At 38.5% G+C, this 24,574-nt stretch overlaps 1 protein-coding gene across 6 annotated transcripts in view; it reads right to left on the bottom strand.

Annotated features, from left to right (window-relative positions):
* LMBR1 (limb development membrane protein 1) overlaps positions 1-24,574 on the bottom strand; it is a 164,159-nt gene that overhangs the window by 89,853 nt on the left and 49,732 nt on the right. For all 6 annotated transcript variants that reach the window (XM_032394415.1, XM_032394414.1, XM_032394417.1 and 3 more), the window contains one exon: positions 19,930-20,069. In XM_032394415.1, coding sequence (XP_032250306.1) covers positions 19,930-20,069 — 140 coding nt within the window. The remainder of the gene's footprint in view (positions 1-19,929; positions 20,070-24,574) is intronic.

Here is a 24,574-nt window from a genome sequence, read left to right as displayed (position 1 = left end):
TAAAAACCACTATATCATAGAAGTTTAAGTAAGCAATTCTAAGTGGGAAGGAAAATGTAAGAGAGGCAGGCAAGTTCGTATTACCTTTTCCCTTTTTGACACATTCTGTACTCTTACAAAACTACAATAAAAAGCTACTAAGATGATAATAAAAATAGATTTAGAAAAAGAAGACTAAGTCTGTCTTTGGGATTATGTTTGGCCAAACATCTTATACCTTTTATAGGTAAAACACTCAAATTTAAAACAATTTTCAAAATAATGCCTATAATACTTTTTTTTTAGATTTTTATTTATTTATTTGAGAGAGAATGAGAGAGAGAGAGAGAGAGAGAGAGCATGAGAGGGGGGAGGATCAGAGGGAGAAGCAGACTTCCCGATGAGCAGGGAGCCCAGTGTGGGACTCAATCCCAGGACTCCAGGACCATGACCTGAGCTGAAGGCAGTCACTTAACCAACCGAGCCACCCAGGTGCCCCAAAATAATGCCTATAATACTTATAAAATCAGGAGTTAAAGATAAAATTATGCTAAGCATAAATTCAATCTATCCCATGCACTTATCATTCAGTGCTTTGGAAAATGGGCAACCGACGTTCTTTCAACACCCTTATTTAGAAGGCACCGTTCCAAGCATGGGAGACACAGGAACAAACAAAACACAAAACCTTTGTTTTCACCAAAATACGGTATGAGGAATCTTTTCAGTTTTAGCCATTCTAAGAAGTATAAAGTGGTATCTCTTTACTGTTTTAATTTACATTTCCCTAATCAATAAAGAATAACATGAACATCTTCATTAACTTATCTGCCACCCATTTATATCTTCTTTGGTGAAGAGTCTCTTCAAGTCTGTTGCGCATTGTTTCATTAGATTGTTTACTTATTGTTGAGTCTGGCAAGTTCTTTATATATGCTGAATACAAGTCCTTTATCAGCTATATAATTTGCAGATATTTTCTCCCCATCTGTAGATTGTCTTTTCATCTTTTTAACAAGTATCTTTCAAAGAACAAAATTTCTTGATTTTGACAAAGTTCAATTTACCAATTTTTTCTTTTACAGATCATCTTACCCAAGAAATTATGGTATAGCCCAGTAACACTAAGACTTTCTCCCATGGTTCCTTCTACAAGGGTTACAGTTCTAAGATTTACATTTAGATCTATGATCCCTCTGAGTCACTTTTGTATGTGGTGCCAGGTATGGACTGAAGTTCATTGTTTTCCCTATGATTATCCAATTGCTCCAACACCATTTGTAGAAAAGAATACCCTTTTTCCACCAAATTGCCTTTGCACCTTCATTGAAAGTAAATTGACAATATATATGTAGATATATTCCTGGATCCTCTATTCCATCGAGTCGATCTGTTTATCTTTATGCTGATACCACACCATCAATGATTACTATGGCCTTAAAATAGTCTTCGAGTTGGGTAGTAAGTCCTCTTACTACAGAGAATTTTGTTCTCTCCCAAAGTTGTTTTGACTATTCTAAGTCCTTTGAAGTCCTATCTGAATTTCAGATCAGCTTTTCAATTTCTACCAAAAAAAAAAAAAAAAAAAAAGCCTGCTGAGATTTTGAATGAGATTGCATTGAATTGGTAGACCCATCTGGGGAAAACGGACATCTTAACATTGTCGTATCCATGAACATGGTATATCTCTCCATTTATTGTGGCATTCCTTAATTTTTGTCAGCAGTGTTTTATAGTTTATAGTATATAGGTCCCACACATCCCTAAGTATATCAGGTTTCTGATGCTACTGTATACAAGTGGGCTTGTTTTTTTTTAAATCAATGTCCAATTATTCATTGCGAGTATATAGAAATGCAATTGAGTTTTGTATATTTATTGTGTATCCTGCAACCTTGCAAATTCATTTATTGGTTCTAATAGCTTTTTAATAATAGATTCCATCACAATTTCTATATAGACAACCATTATCATCTGTTAATAGAAACAGTTTCACTTTGTCCTTTCCAACCTCAATGTCCTTTATTTTCTAAAAATCACCAGAACAATGTTGAATAGAAGTGGTGAGAGGGGACATCCTTGCCTTGTTTCTATTTGCAGGGAAAAGAACATTCAGTCTTTCATTAAACATGATGTTACCTGTAGGGTTTTTACAGATGCTCTTTATTAGGATGAAGAAATTCCCTTTCATGCCTAGTTCGCTGATTTTATCAAGAATGGATGTTGAATTTTTCTTCTGCTTTTTCTGCATGTATTGTGGTGACTTTTCTTTTTTAGGGTTTGAATATAGTAATTACATTCATTGATTTTTCAAAAGTCATACTGTATTATCCTTTTTATATATTGCTGTATTTGATTTGCTCAATTTTGTTTAGAATTTATGCATATATGTTCATGAGGGATATTAGTCTGTAATTTTCTTTTCATGTAATGTCTGTCCGGTTCTGGAATCAGAGTAATGCTAGGCACCATGAATTAGGAAGTAGTCCTTCATTTCTAATTTTCTAAAAGAGTCTGTGTAGAACTGGTATTGCTTCTTCCTTAAATATTTGATAGAAGTGACAGTGAAGTCTTCTTGGCCTACAGTTTTATTTGTGAGAACATTTGTAACATTTTTACAATGTCTGAGAGACTTTAGTAGTTTTTGCCATCCAAATTTTTCCATTTCTCTAAGGTGTTGTATTGGCATAAAGGTTTTCACAATGTGCACTAATTATCCTTTTAATACCTGTAGAATCCACATGTATCATATGATCTCACTGATATGAGGAATTCTTAATCTCAGGAAACAAACTGAGGGTTGCTGGAGTAGTGGGGGGTGGGGGGGATGGAGTGGCTGGGTGATAGACATTGGGGAGGGTATGTGTTATTGTGAGCGCTGTGAATTGTGTAAGACTGTTGAATCACAGACCTGTACCTCTGAAACAAATAATACCTTATATGTTTTTAAAAAAAGAAGAGGAAGATAGTAGGAAGGGAGAAATGAAGGGGGGGAAATCGGTGGGGGGGACGAACCATGAGAGACTATGGACTCTGAGAAACAAACTGAGGGTTCTAGAGGGGAGAGGGGTGGGGGGATGGGTTAGCCTGGTGATGGGTATTAAAGAGGGCATGTACTGAATGGAGCACTGGGTGTTATACGCAAACAATGAATCATGGAACACTACATCAAAAACTAATGATGTAATGTATGGTGATTAACGTAACATAATAATAAAAAAAAAATACCTGTAGAATCCATAGTGATGTCACCTATTTCATTCCTGATATTGGTAATTGGTGTCTTCTCTTTTTTCTGCTAATCAACCTCGCTGCAGCTTTATCAATTTTATCAATCTTCTCACTTTCTCTGTATTTTCTCTGTTTTCTATTTCACTGATTTCTCCTCTTATCCTTTTTTTATTTCCAATCTTAATTTGGTATTCATTTGTTCTCCTCTTCCTGTTTTCTTAAGGTGGGAAATTGTGGGCACTGATTTGAGACCTTTTTTCTTTTCTAAAATAGACATTTTAGTGCTATAAATTTTCAAATGTTTTATTTTTGTTTTCATTTAGTTCAAAGAACTTCCAAAATTCCCTTCTAATTTCTTCTTTGACCTATTAGTTATTTAGTTACCAAATAATTGAGTGATTTTCTAAATATGTTTCTTTTACTGGTTTCCCATTTAATTTCATTAGAGAACGTATCTTGTATGACTTAAATTCTTCTAAAAGTATTGAGATTTATTTTATGGCACAGAATATCGTCTCTCTTGGTAAATGTGCCTAGTGTACTAAAAGAATGTATATTCTACTACTGTTGGGCAGAGTGGTCTATAAATGCAAATTAGGCCAAATTAGTTAAGAATGTTATTCAAATCTTCTGTCTTGTTTTCTTAATTTGTTCTATCAATTATTAAAAAGAGGATATTGATAAATCTGAATAGAACTGTGATTTTGACCGTTAATCCTTTCATTTCTATTAAGTTTTTGCTTCATGTATTTAATAGCTACTTATTAGGTAGATAAACGTTTATTATGTTTTGATGAATTTCATCATTACGAAATGATCTTATTTATGCCTGGCAAAATCTATACCCTTTTCTAATAATAATAATATACCTACTCCAGCTTTTTTTTATTAGAATTAGCATGGTATATCTTTTTTCTTCTATTGCTCTAAACCTATTTGTGTCTGTATATTTAAAATGGGTTTACTGTAGGCAGCATATACTTGAGTCCTTCCTTTTTATTCAATCTGATAATCTCTGCCTTTTTTTTTTAAAGTCTGTTTATTTTTAAGTAATCTCTACACCCAACGTGGGGCTCGAACTCACAACCCCAAGATCAAGAGTTACATGCTCTTCCAACTGACCCAACCACGTGCCCCCAATCTCTGTCTTTTAATTGGAATGTTTAGACCACTGATATTTACTGATACGGTCAGGTTTAAGTCTATTGATTTGCTCTTTGTTTTCTATTTGTCCCATTTATCTTCTCTTTTTCTTCTTTTTCTGTGCTCCTTTGGATTAATTTTTATGATTCCATTTTATCTCTTACAGTTGCTTATTGACTATCTCCTTGTTGAGCTATTTTAGGGTTATTTGCAGGTTTACCACATACACCTTAACTCATCACAATCTGCTTTCAAGTGATATAATACTTCATGTACAGCATAATAACCTTCCAATGGTATATTTCCATTTCTTTCCTTCTGCCTCTGTGCTATTGTTGTCATGAATTTTACTTGTATATGCTATAAAATCACAATACACTGTTACTACTTTTTAAGCAGCCAATTATCTTTTTATTTTTTTTAAAGATTTTATTTATTTATTTGAGAGAGAGAGCACAAGCGGGGGAGAGGGAGAAGTAGGCTCCCCGCTAAGCAGGGAGCCCGATGCAGGGGCTCAATCCCAGGACCCTGGGATCATGACCTGAGCCGAAGTCAGACGATAACCAACTGAACCACCCAGGTGCCCCCAATTATCTCTTTAAAAGACATATAATAAAAACTTTTATATTTTACCACAAAATTCAGCCCATAACCTGAATGAGCCCGGAAGCAAATTCTTACCAAGAGCCTTCAATAAGGAATGCAACCTCATGAAAACGTTCTTGTCTACCAATTCTGAATCTGTGTCAATTGTAAGTCAGTTTTGACTTATTTTTCTCCTTGTTATGAGTTTTACTTTACTGCTTTGTACTCAGCTGTAGACTCAAGGTAGGCAGAGTGAATCCCCAAAGATGTCCATATCTTAGTCCCTGGAATCTGTGAATATGTTATGTTACATGGTATATTAGTTTTCTATAGCGTCCTAAAAACAAAGTACCACAAACTGGATGGCTTCCAACAACAGAAATTTGTTCTTTCACAGTTCTGGAGGCTGTAAGTCCAAAATCAAGGTCAGTAGGGCCATATCCCTTCTGAAGGCTCTAGACAAGAATCCTTCCTTATCTCTGGTAGAGACAGGGTAGCTGCATTCCTAGTTCTTATAGATGTATCTCTCCAAATCTACCTGTCTTCACATGGCCTTTTTCAGGTGTGTCTGTGTCTCTGTTTTATCTTCTTATAAGGATACTAGTAATTAAATTAGGGCCCACCCTAACCCAGTGTGACCTTATCTTAACTAATTACATCTTCAAAGACATTATTTCCAAATAAGGCCACATTCTGAGGTTCTAGGTGGACCTGATTGGGGGAAGAAGGGTGGGCAGGAAAGAGGACCATTATTCAACCCAGTATACATGCCAAAAAGACTGCAGATATAATTATTAAGGCTATGGACCTTAATATAGGGAGACAGATCATCTTAGATTAGCCAGGTGGGTGAAACCTACCCAATGAACCTTTAAAAGCAAAGAACTTTCTCCAGCTGAAGTCAGAGAGAAGCAGTAGAAGGGTCAATCAGGGAGGAACTCAAGGCACTTTTTCTGGAGGGGGGTCACATGAAAAACATAAGAGGTGGGCAGCGTCTAGGGCAAAGACCAGCACCTGGCAAGGAAACGGAGGGCTTCAGTCTTTCAACCACAAAGAACCAAATTCAGCCAATAACCTGAATGAGCCTGGAAGCAAATTCTTCCCCAGAGCCTCCAATAAGAATGCAACCTCACAAAAACCTTCATTTCAGCTCCCCCCCCCCGGAAAAAGAACATCTATTTAATAAGATCTTACAAAGAGAAATGTTTAAACTGAGATCATGATAGTCCACTAATTCTATCCATCTGTAAAACAAGATGTTTCTCTGTGCAACTCTCACCTGTCTAGTACTCTGCCCAGAACCTCCAGCCACCTGCCCCCCAACTATAGCCTGCACCCCCATTCTCTCGGCAGCACCCTCAAGCAGTTGAATATATTTATTTATATGCTGAATTGCTATTCTCAGTGCCTACGTTTTCTTGAAAACTTAGTTGTTTTAAGTGACAGGGTATACACAGTCTCTCTTACTTCATCTTGGCCAGACTATATGTAGCTTTTAAACTTAAATGCTGATTTTCTTAATTTTTCTTACTTCATACCTGAGCCTTAGTTTTTGATAAAACAATAAACACAGGGAATGCTCTGGGCATAAAACACCATAGCAGATCACTCATTCTTTACTCACTGTCCTCATGGATTTGTTAATCTTTAAAAAGCTGTTTTTAACAGGTAGTTACCCACTGTTTGAAGTTGACTTCCCAAATACTTACTGAGGTCCTTGCCCCTTTTTTAAATTGTTTCAACACCCAACTCAATAAAGCCTAAGCCTCAACTCCTATGTCTTAGACAAAATTGTTCCCTATTGGAAAATATCCATTCTCTTTACTCTCTTGCCCTAAATTCCTAAAATATAACTGCTCCAGTACACATTCTACAGTGGGCCTCTAGGATAGTTCACAAAACCATCATGCTTATTCTTTTTTCTCCCTTTTCTATACCCTGCCCATTATATTCTTTGATACATTTAGAAAGTGCACTCTAATCAAATGATAGTATCCTAGGGGCGCCTGGGTGGCTCAGTCTGTAAGCATCTGCCTTCAGCTCAGGTCATGACCCAGGGTCCTGGGATCGAGTCCCACATCGCATCCGGCTCTCTGCTCAGCGGGGAGTCTGCTTCTCCCTCTGCCTGCCATTCCCCCTGCTTGTGTCTCTCTCTCGCTCGCTCTCAATAAATAAATAAAATCTTTTTTAAAAAAATGATAGTGTCCTAAAAACATATTAAACATAATGAAATCATTGCAAAGCCTCACTCTGCTAAGCTCCTTATTATACTGTTCAATACCTGTTACTTTCAATTTACACTCTGAAAGGGGGGGGGAAAAATCACTTAGGAAAAAAAGTACCAGTTTTATATCTTCTCAAAGAATTGTGTTAAATTAAAAGGACCTCTCTTCCTGTTTCTACTGGTCTAAATAAAGATCTCTTTAACAAAATACTTAAGCAGGGTAGACATACATTTGTAAGATTCTGAAATTAAGATTTATTCAAAATAAACAAAAGTGTACTTTTATTTTAATGCACCAAGAATAACAAGTAAACACAGAATTTTGGAGCAGAAAAGAACTTTGAGATCCCTTGTTTCATTCACTCAGAAACCAAACTCTTTTTTTAAAAGAGGTTAAATAAATGCCACACAAATTCCATAACTTACAAATAATAGACAAAGGATTAGATCCAAGATCTCTTGCTCTTTCTACACTACTGTATGGATCTCACACTCATCATTCTGGATGAAAAAAGCACCATATTTTGAATTTTGTTAATATCATCTGCTGAAAAAAGCAATCAGTTTAATAAGATTTTACTAAAGGAAATGTTTAAACTGAGAATATGACAGCTTATTAATTCTATCCATCTGTGTAAAACAAAATTAGTGGAGCTTCTGATCAGTTTGTAAGACACTGAAACAGAATTCAGCACTTCTACATGTATTTATATGTGAGCACATGTACACACCCAAGCCTTCTGAAAACACCAAATACAGAAAGGTTTTAACAAATCCAACTTTGATAAAACACTGAATGTACTATATGTACTTTGTCTGCTATAATGTCCTCTAACAAAACAAGGCATTCACACTATTCATGATTTAAAAGGCCTAAAAGTCCTGATGCCAGATGTCTGAGTAAGTGGCACTTTACGTCTGACTAGCTTAAGATTGCATCTATCAGCTATATATGAGCTGGAAAAGGAACTTCAACTCTGTTTCCTCATGTATAAAATAGGCTACAACTTAACTCATAGGGCTCTCATAAAGAAAAGAAGAGAAATAACATACCAAATACTAAACAAATGTCAGTGCCTCCCGCCAGCCATCTCAAAATAATGCAAATGTTCCAAACAACTGAAAAATTCTAATGCACACCAGCAATTTGACCAGATAAAGACAAGAAAGTGAGTTACAGCTAAAATTAGCTCTCAACCTTTCCCTAAAGAATTATTCTCATTAGGGGTTCCTGGGTGGCTCAGTCAGTTAAGCATCTGCCTTCTGCTCTGGTCATGATCCTGGGGTCCTGGGATGGAGCCCTAAGTCTCTTCGAGTCTCTTCCGGCTCCCTGCTCAGCAGGGAGTCTGCTTCTCCCTCTCTCTCTGCCCCTCCCCCAGCTCATGGTCTCTCACGCTCTCTCTCTCAAATAAAATCTTTTAAAAATTTTTTAAAAAAGAATGATTCTCATTAATTATACCCCAAAAAGCTTACAAAACAAAAACCTATATACACACGACATTAAAAATATATAAAAACAGGGGCGCCTGGGTGGCTCAGTCGTTAAGCATCTGCCTTCGGCTAAGGTCATGATCCCAGGGTCCTGGGATCGAGCCCCTCATCGGGCTCCATCCCAGGGTCCTGGGATCGAGCCCCTCATCGGGCTCCCTGCTCAGCGGGCCTGCTTCCCCTCTCACACTCCTCCTGCTTGTGTTCCCTCTCTCGCTGTCTCTCTCTTCGTCAAATAAATAAAATCTTAAAAATACATATATATATAAGCATATATATATATATATATATATAAAAACAACGACCAAAAATAGAAACAGAAAGTAAGCTGCAAAGAAATACACCAAATTACTAACAATGTGAATGTACTAAAATTATGGATGATTTTCTTCCTACTTTTCTACATATTATTAGTTTTCTATAAGGAACAAATAAAGACCCTTAAAAAAAATGAAACATATTTAAACCTTGTTGTCAAACTCAAAATTCTCCAAATCCCTGTTAGGTAATCTCCCAACAAAATGCTGGGATTCCTGTCAGCCATGCCACTCACTCTATTTACCAGCCTCACTGACAACACAGTTCAAATCCAAGCTTCAGCCAAATCACAGATTACCACTTAGGAGGGAGCTCAAAGCTTGCTCTCAAATAGTTGCCACCATGAATATAAACCCCTGAATGCTTAAAATCCACTATACTTTTATAATAGGGGGGAAAACTTTATTAGTTTTTGTAATTTGAAACAACTACCATTCGTAGCACAGAAGGGAACTTTTTTTTTGTTATTGAACTATAAATACACATACTCCCAGAATTCATCCTTCTGATCATATATGTCTCCTTTCATGCAGGGAGAACTACAAATTGTTCTCTGAAAATCAAAAGTTAAGAAATAAAACTCTGGGGGCGCCTGGGTGGCTCAGTCGTTGAGCACCTGCCTTCGGCTCAGGTCATGATCCCGGGGTCCTGGGATCGAGCCCCGCATCGGGCTCCCTGCTCAGCGGGAAGCCTGCTTCTCCCTCTCCCACTCCCCCTGCTTGTGTTCCCTCTCTCGCTGTGTCTCTCTCTGTCAAATAAATAAATAAAATCTTGAAAAAAAGAAAAAAATAAATAAAACTCTGCCTTGGGCAAAAGCTCACAAATCGGAAAAAGTATCTGCTCTGACTAACCCACACACTTAAAATGAAGATAATTATGAAAAGCTAAATAAAGAAATCTGTATCAACAGATATCAAAAAGCAGCAATGTCTGCAGAACAAGTGGAGAAAATGATGAGTATGATCACAAAGATTCTGAATACCAACTCATTTAGTTTGACATGAAATTAGATGCCTACACTTTTACATACTAAACTTTATATATATGTAATATATATGTGTATATGTGTATGCTATATATGTGTGCATATATAGTACATACGTGTGTGTGTGTATATGTATATATATATAATTTAATTTTTTTTTAATTTTCCCCCAATTGCCCCTTTTCCAGGAGACTCAACATTACTACTAATGGTTTTGACAACCACAATTGTAGAAAGGGATATAATGTGATACAGAACCTCCACTGTATTTATTTTTGCAAGAAACATTCACTTACTTAACACAAAGAATTTGAGACCTGATGGTCTTATCTTAACAGAATAATCATCTACACAAATAATCAGTTTTTATTCAAAGTCTAAATAATTAAATGCAAAAAATTAAGTTTATTTACCAGAGTAAGTAAATGTGAAAGTTTAAGGCTTAGCTTATGCTAATTTAATTATTAAATCTACAACATATAAGTTAAAGTTACTATGAGAAAAACATCTAATACAGAGAAATATATCTAACATACATTCCTAAGTAGTAATTATATTCTTGACAATTAAGACTTAATAAGTTTCCAGCATTTTACAAACATACATCAGACATACATACATAAATATCCCTTAAGAATTATTCTGTAATTTTGATGAAACTTTCCTAATTTTAAATTAGAACTAATATTTATAACTTATTTATATGACTACATATTAATTTATAAAATAAAAATATTAATCAATTTTCTCTACTTCAAAAGGCTAAAATTACTTTATTATAGCTAAAATCCTTCAATATAACCCAAAAAATTCAAAAACCTTGTAGTTTGTCTAAATCAGTATCAGTGACAACCTTTCTGAAAGATGTCCTATGCCTATCCCCTAAAGATGTATCTGAACTTAAACAAAGGTTATTTACTAATCCTAGAATACTTCATTTCAAACCAAACCAAACTGAATTGCCAGATCACCATAGGATGCATTAACTTCTAGCTCCATCTGCTGGAGTCACAAAATATTCCAAAATCCAACATAAAATACTATTAAGCAAATGATCTATCATTTTTTATCATATAGACCAAACACTTCATGAATTTAAAACAGAAAATTAATCAGAGTTCAGCCATATTCAATAATTTCCAAAATGACAAATCTAAGTTAAAATCAGTATTTCAGTGGAATTGAGGATCTAACGCTATTGTCAAAAAGTGAGTTATACAATAAAAAAATTCTACCAAGAAAGCAGAAGCCTTAGAGAAAGACAAGTTTGCTTCTGAACAGTAAGTATTGTGTGAACCCCAGAATTAGAACAGCTTCTGTCTATTAGAAGAAAAACAAAAATTAAAGAACAATTTTAGCAATGAGTTGTGAAACTTTTTACCTTAATATAACTTTTTTCTTGTAACAAAAAAGCAATACATGTCCATTGCAGAAATATTATACAATACAAGCACCAAAAAAATTTTTATATCCTGTAATTAATCCTACCACCCAGAGAAAAACATGTTTTTCAACATCCTTCTCTATCAACAAATACTATTCTACATCATCTATAATGGCCAAAAAAGCACTCCACTGTTAGGATCTACCAAAATTCAATTAAGCAAATTTCTTACTTTGACACTTAGATTGTGTTTTATTTTTAAAATTTTTATAAACAATACCTCCATTAATATCCAGTAACTACGGTGACGCATACTATGACAAATGACTATTAAGACCAATTAATTAGAAACTACTAGTAACATTTAACTAATAATGGTATATTAAACTTTATGAAGGACTGATTTTGATTTAATATCTATACATAAGTAGATGTTATACTTATTTTTCTTTTTTTTAAGTTTAATTGCTTATAATCTAGAAGTCTGATTTTTTTAATCTTCTGTGGGACTTGAAAATGGCTAAAATAAAGATGGATTTTGTATTGTTCCTTCATGATATCCACAAGAGCATATTGTCTATTCCTGTTGAAAAATCAAAATAAAACACCCATACCTTGAAAAGACTAGTAAGGTTCATGGTGGTTATCTTTTAACAGACTAAATGTCAGCTACGCAATCATGTTATAAACGTGTGTCTCTGTCTCTTTCATAAGTTAAGTATGGACAGCTTAGCAAAAATTGGCCCCCAGTGGGGGATACCTCAAAAAACTGAAGAATTATTTCCTGACTTTATTTAAGGCTACAACTTAACTCCATCATTCTCCTACCTTCCAAAGATTTATTCCTGTTTATTTTTTAACTTTAATCTCACATTACATAAAATTACCATTTAAAGGGAGTAATTCAATGCATTTAGTGCATTCACAAATCATGCTACCACTACCACCATCTCACCCCAAAACATGTCTATCACCCCGAAAGGAAAACCCATTATCAGTTTTTCAATTTATGGAACTGAAGAGTTTCATATTTTTCTGCTAAGCTTTTAACAAGATACAAAGAAAGTGAATACAAATAGATGCTTTCTTTCTGTCCATTTTTTACCCTTTTTCAATTTTAACAATAAAAGTGACAATACAAATTTTAGCTACCATTTTGTCATCTCTGCTCTCTTTGTACCATCCTATAATAACTATAGTTGCTGGCATGTCATACCCACACTAAGTGAATGATGGGACACACCTCACCACTGCCGGCTGACAAGCAAAAAAGACCCTGGGCTAAAACTGCCAATGACCAGATTACCATTCTGCCCCATTCTAGCTCCAATATCATTTTTGTATATCACATTTTTCAAGCTATTTTAATTATTTCCCCCTTGTAGACAGAGATACATCTTGCTACATGATACAGATTTAGAACTAAGGGTAATATCTTATTTATTTATGTTATTAAATTCTGGCCCACAGAAGTGAAGTGGCATTCTAACATAATCTGGTTAACATGTAACATCTCAAACCCAAGTGGCCCAAATCCAGACACTATATTTAATTCAAACTAAATATTTTTATACATCCTAAAGCATTATCAACACATATACTGGCCTAATCCATATGATTTACACACTAAAGGCACAAGTGATCAAAACCATCCACACTGACAATTTTACAGGATAAGCCATTAAATTTCTTTTCAAATTAAGTTCTTTTTTATCAAGGTATTCCTAATGACACAATAAATAACTTTTATTCACTCAACGATGAATCTTTATTGGACAATTTCAGTGTGAAAGTACTGGAGCAGTGATCCATGGGAGATTAAGAGAATTTCAGAATATTCTGAGACCTCAAAGAATTTGGCATAAATTCACAAAGGCTTAACACAAAAAGACAAGTAATAACTCAAGAAAATCTCGTGTTACAAGATGGTAAACGGTTGACAAATGAATGTGGATGATATAACTGCACTGGGGTAAAGGAAATCATCAGACTTTTCAGGGACTACTTTTGGAGACCCAAAACGTCACTGTGGCCCACCAGTCAGAGCAAGGGCTTATGGAGGTCAGCTGGTCAGCGGAGTGTTAGCTCAGGTCTCACGTGTCACAGTGGGTCTGCAAACCCGGTCTGTGGTCACATCCCCAGTGCCAGAATGCATAAGGAATAGATATACTTCACAGCTAACAGAACCCCTACTCTGGTCCCCTGACCTGTGTAGTAAGGGCTATTACAGTGGGAAATGCCAAGTGGAAGCCCCCAGAATTGCCTCTAACTAGGAAAACAGTAAACCAAAAGTCATGCCACATCCCCGAAGGAAATGCAGAGATTAATGCCACCATCAGGGGTTTGAAAGACGCAGAAGTAGTGACTCCCACGTCCCCAAAACAGACAGACCTTAGGACAATGACAGTGGATTACCGTAAACCTCACTAGGTGGTGACTCCCACCGTAGCTGCTGTTCCAGATGTGGTTTCACTGCTTAGGTAAATTAACACACACCGTGGCACCTGGTGTGCGACTCCTGATGTGAGAGAGGCCTCTGTCTCCATCTCTGTCCATAAGACCCACTGGAAGTTTACTTTCAGCTGCAAGGCCAGCAAAGCACCCTCACTGTCTTACCTCAGGGGCACTCCAACTCTTCAGCCCTGTTACAATTTAATTTGCAGGAATCTTGATCGCCTTTCCCTTCCACCAAATGTCACAGTGGCCCATTCTAATGATGACACTGTGCTCACTGGATCTAGTGAGCGAGAAGTAGCAAGTACTCTAGACTTATTGGTAAGACATTTTCATGTCAGAGGGTGGAGAATAAATCCAAGAGTAATTCAGGGGCCTTCTATGTCAGTGAAATTTCTAGGGGTCTAGTGGTGTGCGGACGTGGGGGATCTCTGTTCTCAGGTGAAGGATTAGTTGTTGAATCCGGCTCTTCCTACAACCAAGAAAGGCACAAAGTCCATGGGCTTCTTGGGATTTTGAAGGTAACATATGCCCCCTATTCCTCCTCTGGGTGTGTTACTGCAGCTCACTTGCCGAGTGACGCCCAGAGCTGCCCGGTTTACAGTGGGGTCCAGAACAAAAGAAGGTTCTGCAACAAGTAGAGGCCGCTGTGCAAGCTGCTCTGCTATGTAGGCCATGTGATCCGCAAACCCAGCGATGCCCGAAGGGTCCACGGCAGGCAGGAATGCTGCGTGGAGCCTTTGGCAGGCACTACAGAGGGATCACAGCACAGGCCCTTAGGACTTTAGAGCAAAGCCCTACAGCACGACAGCCCCTCTGGGACATACCTGAAGGACAGCCCTGCACAGATAACCATTCTTTTTTAAGTAACACATCTTGGCCTGTTACTGGGCCTTAAAAGAGACTGAACACTTGACCATGAGCCACCAAGTTACCATGTGACTGGAGCTGCCCATCATGAACAGGATGTTTGTTATCTGACCCACCGAGCCATAACATCAGACATGCAACAAGCAACACTCCATCATCAAACGGAAGTGGTATACATAAGATCAGGCCCAAGCAGGCCCTGAAGGTACAAGTAAGTTACATGAACAAGTGGCCCAAACGCCCATGGTCTCCACTCCTGCTCTACTGCTTCTCTTCCCCAACTTGCACGTAGGGCCTCATAGGGAGTTCCCTACAATCTGCTGACAGAGCGAAGCAAAGACTCAGGCCTGGTTTACAGATGGTTCTGCACGACACCACCCAGAGTGGACAGCCGCAGCACTAGAGCCCTCTGAGACAGCAGTGAAGGGAAATCCTCCCAATGCCCCTGGCTGTTCACTTTGCCTGGGAGGAGAAATGACCAGACATGTAATTATAAATTCATGGGTTGTGTCCAGTGATTTGGCTAGAAGGTCAGGAAGAAACACGACTAGAAAACTGGTAACAAGGAAATTTGGGGCAGAGGTAGTACAGATAGTACTCTCTGAATGGGAAAAAAAAATGCAGATATTCATGTCCCATGTGACTGCTCATCAAAAGGGGACCCTGGCAAAGGAGGAGTTTAATAATCAAGTGGACAGGACTACCTGTTCCGCAGATACCAGTCAGCCTCTTTCCCCGCCACCCGTCATGATCCAATGGGCTCATACGCAAAGTGGCCATGATGGCAGGGTAGAGATTATGCACAGGCTCAGCAATGTGCACGCCTACTCATCAGACTCACCTGGCTATGGCTACCACCTGCATGCCTAATCGCCAGCAGTAAAAACCAACACTGAGACCTCAATATGGCACCACTCCCAGGGAAGATTAGCTAGCTACCTGGTGGTGGGTTCACTGAAATGGGCCACTCCCATCATGGAGAGGGCAGCATTTTGTCCTTATTGGAACAGACACTCTGGGTACAGATTTGCCTTGAATGCAAAGCTGCTGCCAAAACTACTATCTGTGGACTTTCAGAATGCCTTGCCCACCATCATCACAGCAGCGCTCCTGATCTAGGAAATACCTCATAGCAGAAGAACAACAATGGGCCCATGCCCTCGGAATTCACTGGTCATGCATGTTTCCCACGATCCTGAAGCAGCTGGTTCGATAGAATGGTGGAATGTCCTTCTGAAGACTCAGTTATGGTGCCAGCTAGCTGGCAATACCTCGCAGGGCTGAAGAAAGGTACTCTAGGAGGTCATATTCGCCCTGAATCTGTATTCAATATATGGTGGTACTTCTCCCACAGCCGGGGTTCACAGGTAGAATCGAGGAGTAGAATCGGGAGTGGTAGCACTCACTATTATCCATACTGACCCACTAGACTTCTGTCTCCTGTTCCTATAACCTTAGGAACCAGTGCTGCTAGACTAGAGTTCCAGCTCCAAAGGGAGGAACGTTTCCACCACGAGACACAACAATGATTCCACTGAAATGGAAGTTCAGACTGCTGTCCAGCACTTTGCAGTCCTCATGCTTCTCAATCAACCAGCAAGGAAGGGAGTTCTGACCACCAAGGGGAACCTGGACGCCTCCTCCACAATGGAAGTGAGGAAGAGCATGTCTAGAACACGGAACATGCCTCAGGGCATGTCTTAGTATTACCATAATTTGGCCCCATTAATGATTTTTTAAAAGCTAAGAAGCAAGTATGTCTAAGGTTGACAAATCTTCAACCCCAAGACAATCCAAGGGACTAATAATAAGCACTACCTCGAATGTCATCGACAAGGTTAAAGAAAGCTATGAATTTAGAAGAGAAAGATGAATTTAAAGATTTATGAAATTCACTACATGCAGCAAAGGATACAGACCTACCAAAGATTTAGCAGAAACAAAGCCAGGGGTCATAAAACCCTCAAGGAAAATTTCCAGGGCTTACATCCCAGGCCTCCTGAAACCTATTCCTAAGAGTACATTTAGAAGCAGTGACATCATTTAGAAGGTTCTTCCTCTAGTTCCCCAACTTTCAGATGATGTGCTTTATTGGAGTTCAAAATTATTGTCTATCACATATTCATTCAACAGGTTTATTAGGCAATCACTATGTGGGAATCACTGTTCTAAGCCCTAATTTATAAACAAAATATTTGAGCTTACACACCTTACATTATAATGAGAAAGACTACCAATAAAACAAATATATTTACTTCCAGAGTTAAGACCTCCAAATATATGGCATGTCATGTGTTAGTAGCTCTTACTTACAGGCCATAAACAGAATAAAAGAAATAGCCTTGATTTAGAGTATGTGAAGGTCACTAAGTATAGCATGCAATTTCTACTCAGTAAAACTGGAAACAAAGGCCAGTTCACCTGTCATACTGGTTAGCCCAGCTTGAGACCACCTGCTCTGCTGGTAAGAACACCTGGAGCCCAATCCTGCAAAATGTATATGCTATAGTACCTATCGCTTTACAGGAAGCTAGGGCCAAGGGGAACCATGCCAAACAGTCTTCCTCAAACATTTTAGACAATACATGTAAAAACCATTTTCTAAATTATATATTATCCAAGTATTTTTAATAACAAATAACATGTCATCTAAAAATAACTCACCAAAACAGTCATAGCCATTACTTTCCAGGTTGTCTCCTGCCTTTCATAATAACAGCTAACTTTTCAGTAGAGGATTTATTTTTTGTATCAATTTCAGTTTGCTTATTCAGTTTTTTTCAATTGCTAAGCAAAAAAAATGGAGTAATTTCTTTTTATTCAGTTAATAATTAGTCCTAATTTTACTGAATTCATTTGGTCTTCAGAGCATCATGACTCCATTTGTTTCTACTTTCAAGCATGACAGAAACCACAAAGGCCAGATTCAAATATATGATTAAACTAAAATGTTAAAATTTTTCATGTCAAAAAACAGTTTAAGCAGTATTAAAGGACAAATGGGAGGAAAATGTTTTCAATTAACCTCTGATAGACAACTAATTACTTAAAAAAAAAACACTGCAAGTGTAAAAAGGAATGAAATCTTGCCATTTGCAACAACATGGATGGAGTGAGAGTATAATGCAGGAGAAATAAGTCAGTCAGAGAAAGACAAATACCCTATGATTTCACTCATATGTGGAATTTAAGAAACAAAACAAACGAGCAAACGGACAAAAGAGAGAGGGGCAAGCCAGGAAACAGACTCTTCACTATAGAGAACAAACTGATGGTTACCAGAGAGGAGGGAGTGGTTGGGGGATGAATGAAATAGGTGATGGGGATTAAGGAGAGCACTTGTGATGAGCACCGGGTAGTGTATGGAGTGTTGAATGACTACATTGTACACCTGAAACTAATATTACACTGTATGTTAACTAACAGGAATTAAAAATTTAATTAAAAAAAAAAGAGGAGGGGGAAACACTGTAAAAATGGGCAAAAGAAACATAGGTAGGCAATTTACTAAAAAATAACTATCAATGACCTCTGAGTATGTTTTGTAAATGTCTATCCTTACTAGTAATTAAAGAAATATACATTTAAGAGGGGAGATGTTTCATGTTTCTGAACTAGAACTTTTTTTTTTTTTTTAAGATTTATTGCAGGGGGGGTGGTGGCGGGCAGAGAGAGAGAATCCAAGTAGACTGCACTGAGCATGGAACCCAATGCAGGACTCAATCTCATGACCCTGAGCAGAAACCAAGAGTTGGACACTTAACTGACTGTGCCACCCAAGGACTCCTTGAATTGGCAGGTTTTAAGTACCACCCACAGTTGACGAAGATGCATTCTGGGAAGAGGATGCCCTCAGTGAAAGTGAAACCACTAGTGGAATTCACACAGCTTTTCGGAATCAGGAAACATCTTCTCAAAACTTTTAAAGTGTGCTTACCTGGAAAGTGAATTGCAGAAATTTATCCTAAGGACAAATATTTGTAAAGATGTACACTGGAACTTTTTTAGTTAAAAAAAATTGGGAACAATCCATGCTTATAATAGCTCCAGGCACTACTATAAATTGCACAGAAAAGTAGTTAATGGCATGGAAACCTCCCACTTCTATGTTGATTTAGGAAAACATAAATCATCAGTGAGTCCATGAAGGTTTCCATCTGGTTATGCGTTCACAGGAAGACACCTTACTGAAGATTACACAGTATTCACAATAGCTCTGTGGGTTGTAGGATTGTGGGTAACATTAATTTTCTTCACCATATATTGTTTTCCAAATATTCTACAGCAAACGTAGTATTTCTTTAAACACAAAGGAGTGAGAGAAAAGGTAGCTGTCTGTATAAATTCCAAATGAATTAAAGAGTTATGCACACAAAAAAAATCATCTTCAGAAAATGAGGGGGAAAAAGAGAGTATTTGTCACATATCAGGAAGGGAAAGGATCTTCTAAACACAAAACAATTAGAGAAACCAAAGGAAGAAAAAAGACTGGACACTGGACAATATACAAATGTTAAAAATTCTGTCAATAAAAAAGCAAATAAAGTTAAAAAGAAAAATAACTAGAACATATTTACAAAAATGTAATAAAAAGCTGATGTGTTTTCCATATAAAGATACCACAATTCAAAAAGAATAAAAGGGGGAAGGACAATGGAACATATAAAAAAGATCTATGTATTAGATCTTGTAATATATTTCATAAATTAAAATTAAAATGTCGTACACCTCACTAAAAATTTCTAGAAAATGGCAGAGTCAAGATTGGAATGCAGGTCTAATTGGCCTCCAAAGCAATATACCATGTTGCCCACAGTAAGTCACTTTTTTAACCACATTAATTCTAAAGTTTGTACTTGACAAAAGAGTTTTTCCCCCTTCAATTATACATTCTTAAATAACAAAAGTAACAAAAAATAAATTAAGTAGAAAACTATGGCTAGTATTTTTAGGTCTTAAATGGAGGCTGAGTTCTTTTGACATATCCAGATAAACCAAAATTCTCTTGCTAAATATTTAAATGAGAACTTATTTATCAAAATCATTAAATATAAAGACTGCTTCTTGATTAAGTAAAACAGAAAAGCCTTTTACAACTAAGAATAGGAATAGTAAGTAAAATCTGGTTTTCTGATTTTATGAAGGACTCATGGTTTATTGGAGGAAGATGCAAATTATGAAGGAAATTAAGAAAAGGCAAATCTAAAAATACAGTGCAGTAAAAAACAAAAACATTCATTGTGATTATATTGAGCAGTATATACTAACCATGAATCAGGGAGCCATTTAGCCATTGAATATAGTAGTTTTGAGGAAAAGAAAGCAGGATTTCATTGCTGATTATTGAAAAGGGTAAAAGCAAAACAGCCCCAGCTGAAACTGCCAGAGTGAACGTGCTCAAAAACAACCTGGAAGAGAAGAGATCATTGTCACCAGCAATTGGAAAAAGCAAGGAATACGGTAGGAATTCAAAAAGGATAAAAACTCTTAAATCTTTTAATCCAAAAAAGTTACATAAGATTTTCATTAAATATGTGTAGCTGGGAGACAAATGATATATATATGATACTAGAAGTTCAATTAGGTATACCCTAAAACTCCTCACTCTGTGAAAAAGGTCATTAACTTGAACAAGCAGGCCCTAGAAGAATCACATACAGAAGACAGAGTACTTTGCACATTTTACAAAGAATAAGCCATAGTCTCTTTCCTCTTTTAAATTTAAATATTTATTTCACAATTGCATTTAATTAACTACTTTGGCAAATACATCCTAACAGCAATGCAAAAACTGATTCAGGTGAAAAAAAAAAAAAAAAACTTGTGAAAACAGTATGAAAAACAAATCAATTCAAAATGGTTATTTCAAGAGAAAAAAACTTAACAAAGCCATTGGTCAGCTACCTCTTAAAACGGGTAAAGGCAAAATAAATTATACTAGGAAACAGTAGAGAACTATTAAACAATATTCCACTATTAAACAGTATTTAAAACACTATTTTGTCATTTTTAAAAATAAGATATTGCTAATAAATACTGATACAGAGAAATGTCTAAGATAAATTAAGTTAAAAAAACTGAAAAGGCACAGACAATAAATAGAAAACATGCTCCTCCCCCCCAAAAAAAATGCATTTATACACACAGGAAAATAGAGGTACACACACACACACACACACACACACACACAAAAAACCTAGCATAATATATAACAAACCCACAGGAGAGTGGAATTCTAAGGGGCTTTCACTTTCTCAGTTATATATGTCTGAAATGTTTAAAATTTTATATCTAATTTTTTAAAAGATTTTTTTAAGACTAAAAAGGCAAAGGAAAAGAAAACCTCACCAACATTAGAGATGGAATCTTAATTTAATATCCATCCCATTAAAGTCAATATAGGAAGAACGTGAAAATAAATGTAACACATAAGAAAGAAAAAAAAAAACACATAATAAACACTCGAAATACACATCCACTAGAGTAACTTTGAGACCAATGCCATCTTGTGGCAACCAACAGAAATGTTTTCCTACTTAAAAGCCAAAACAACCATGAAACCTCTGTTCAGTAAATCATTGATAATGTTTAAATGTAGACCATATCATACATACCAAAAATACCAAATCAGACACAGAAGAAGGCTTAGAAGCTGTTTTGCTGAGCGGGCACGTTTCCTGGGAAAAGCACTAGGAAAAATGTCCACCCAGGTCCACCGCCAACTCCGGCAACTACCGGCCAGTGGCCTGAAGCGTGCTTCTCTGGTTCTGTCCTTGCAAGTCAAGTGAGGAAGTTATCCCAATCACTACCACTGCTTCCTTCCAATGCTAAAAATAGGATCCAATCCACCAGTTCGCCATTCCAGGTCCTGCACAACTATTCCAGTATGTGTGGTAGGCTCCTCTTGCCACGACAGACTCCCACATACACTGTGATGTACCCCGCCTTCTCGTACACCAAACCTCAATGCGTTTCATGGCTCTGTGCTCTGGGGCACAGTCACCTCTGTCCCTAGGGTCCCTTTATGTCATTTGCCCTGTGAAGCAGCCTCAGCACCACTCTCCACACTCCTCTCAAGAGTCAATCCCTCTCCTCTCAGCTCACATGACACTGACCACATAACCAGCAAGAAGACCAACCAGAGTTTCCACATCAAAAACCGGGACCGGTAATCTGACAAAAAACTAAGCTTATGAGGGCAAATAGGTAAAGTATTTGAAATCATGAATGATCCAGAAAAGCCTAACTATAATGCCAACTCTCAGCAAACACTTGCAGAATCTACTGCATTGCAGGTACTGTGACTGGGCTCTGGATATAGACAGGCCGCTGCCACCCTCTCACCCTGCCGTGAGCACCTAGGACGAGAGCTACTCAGAAAAGGTCGATGCAGTGCAGGTCAATGCTGGCAAGGGGTCCCTAAGGTAAGGCCAGGTCGAAAAAGAGCAGTAGTGGTCATAGCTTACAGACCTATTGAAGTGCCCCTCAGGTTAAAGTACCGTTTCACAAACGTCACCTTCTGAAATGGAGCAGATTCTGAGGACAGAACCCACAGGACTTCCTGGGGGTGGGGGCAGAGAGGGCTCAAGGCTGACTCTGAGTTTCTAGCCTGAGAATGGGAATGGTAGAGCTGGTATCGCCTATGATGGAGAAGGCCGCAGCTGGAGCAGGCCGGCGGGGAAATATGGAACTCAGCTTTGGCCCAGCCTCGTCTGTCATGTCCACGAGCATCACAAAGGCAATGCTTCACACTTCTCTCTGCAGGCTACCAGGTGGCCTAGAACTTCTGTCTGCCCCGCTGCTGGTTACGTTCTGACTGACCACTGGGCAGGATGGTGTCTGCCAGGTCTCTCTGACTCTAACATCACTCTTTTCCACTTTTAATTAGTAAGTATTTTGTGGGAAGCTAAGTTTGAAACTAGGAAAAATACCCTGTTCCTTGCCAAAAAGTTTATTCATTTACTGATTCCTATCAGTATGGACTCAAGATTGTTCTATTTTATTCTGTGTAGGATCCATTACAATCATTCTCTGGACACTCAGATTGTCCCTGATTGATGTGAAAGCCCTTGAAGGCTTCTGGGTCTTTTAGACATGCACCCCATCGTTCTTGGAGCACTTCCTTGCATTCCGGCAGTACCGTATGTACAAAATGAGCCTGGAACTTCCCCTCTCCTACCCCTGCAGTCAGCTTCTCCCCCAAGGAGCCCTGGCTCCTATTAGTGGCAAGTTGTATTTAGAAGCACAGATCTAGTGCTAAATATACTCACTGCTCCTGGGGTGTCATGCTCCCAATGGACAGGCAAGGAATGCAAGTATGCACTATGCATACATGTACATATACACACTTACATGCACCCACCTTTACATCTAGATCTGGTGCAATAACTCTGTATTGAAAACCATGAGTCCACACTGATAGTTCACTTGCAAGTCCAACTGCAATGCAACAACCCTGTTCATTTTCATTTTTCTCCCTTTCCCCTAACTGCAAAATGGCTCCCATCACCTTTAATGGACCAATCCCCTGGAAATGATCTGACATCCCACCCTATGCAGAGGCGCCCTCCTGCTCAGGTGACTCCCCATTCTGGACTGTCCTACCTCCCTCCCCACTGACCTCTGATACCTATGCCAGGCCATCCCTCTGGGGACACCCTCCTCAGCCTACTTGGGCTCTGTCATCCTGCCTGGATGCCCTCCCCAACCTGTGACTCCCTGTAACAGAGCACCCCTGAACACATGCGGGTGCCCCTCATCACCCCTCAAGCTGACACTCCACCAAGGATTTCCCTCTGCAGGGAAAATTCCCTCCCTGCTCTTGGACCCTGAGAGCCCACACCAGGTCACCCCCGGGCTCTGACACCTCATGCCAGGCCTACCTCCTGCAATGGAGACTCTCCTCTCACCTGCAAGGGCTCCCAAAAGTTTCACCAGTTAGGCATTCCATTTTTATATCAATAACTTAAATCCAAATCAAATCAACTAACTAGCCAACAGTAGCTCTCATAAAATGTAGTTTTTGGTTGCAAAGTTAATTTGGGGGCACAAGTAGATACAAACAGAGAACAGAACAAAGGAGCAAAGGAGAAAGCAAACGTGGGTCTAACGGGAGGTGAGAACAGCCAGGGAACAGGCTTTCCATTCTGACACGGGTGCTGAGCCAGCGGTGGAGATCCGCTCCAAGTGGCCAGGTAGTGCTCCCAGCCATTACACTTAAGAACTTGTCTGAGCTCCTCCCCTTTTTTCTCCTTGTTCAGCAGGACTCTCCTTCCATTTCCTCCTCTTCGGTGGAGGGCGCAAGGCAAGGAAAGATGGTGGAGAGCAGGGAGGCAACCCCAAATTCCCACGTACTGTGCACCAGCACCAACCCTGGATTATTTTGCAGATGTGATTTAATCCACAAAACAGCACGACAGAGTAAGTGGCAGCTCTCCTTCACATACGGAGAAAACAAATCTTTGTTTCTCAAGCTCTTCTGATCTCAAGTTAATCTTGAGTTTGGAATTTGAACCCAGATCTACCTTCCTCTTCCATTCTCACTCATTCTATCACACAAGGGGGAAAAAAGGCAGTGAAAGCCAAAGGGATCACTGGGCGAGGGGGGAGGGAACAGACTAGCCCTGATTCTCTCAGGTGCTCCCCAGCCCCCCGCTCCCTCTCCTGTCTTTATTGTAAGTACACCTGTCTGCCTGCAGGAAAGGGATGTCAACTCCAGTCACGTGATGCAGGAACCACCTGCCAGGATAACCCAAAGGCCTCAGACCCGCCGCAACAGCGATGGCAGCAGAATTGATGAAAGCAGAAGGGGAGGTCAGGGCTCCTGAGCCTCCACACAAGGAAACAAGGCACAGCCACCGTTTCAAAGAATACACTGCAAGGTAAAGTCTAAGTGATGTGTTCTGGTCTGTTG

Source organism: Phoca vitulina, unplaced genomic scaffold, assembly GCF_004348235.1.
Source record: "Phoca vitulina isolate PV1807 unplaced genomic scaffold, GSC_HSeal_1.0 scaffold80, whole genome shotgun sequence".
Lineage (NCBI taxonomy): Eukaryota > Metazoa > Chordata > Mammalia > Carnivora > Phocidae > Phoca > Phoca vitulina.
This window is presented reverse-complemented; position numbering and strand designations above follow the sequence as displayed.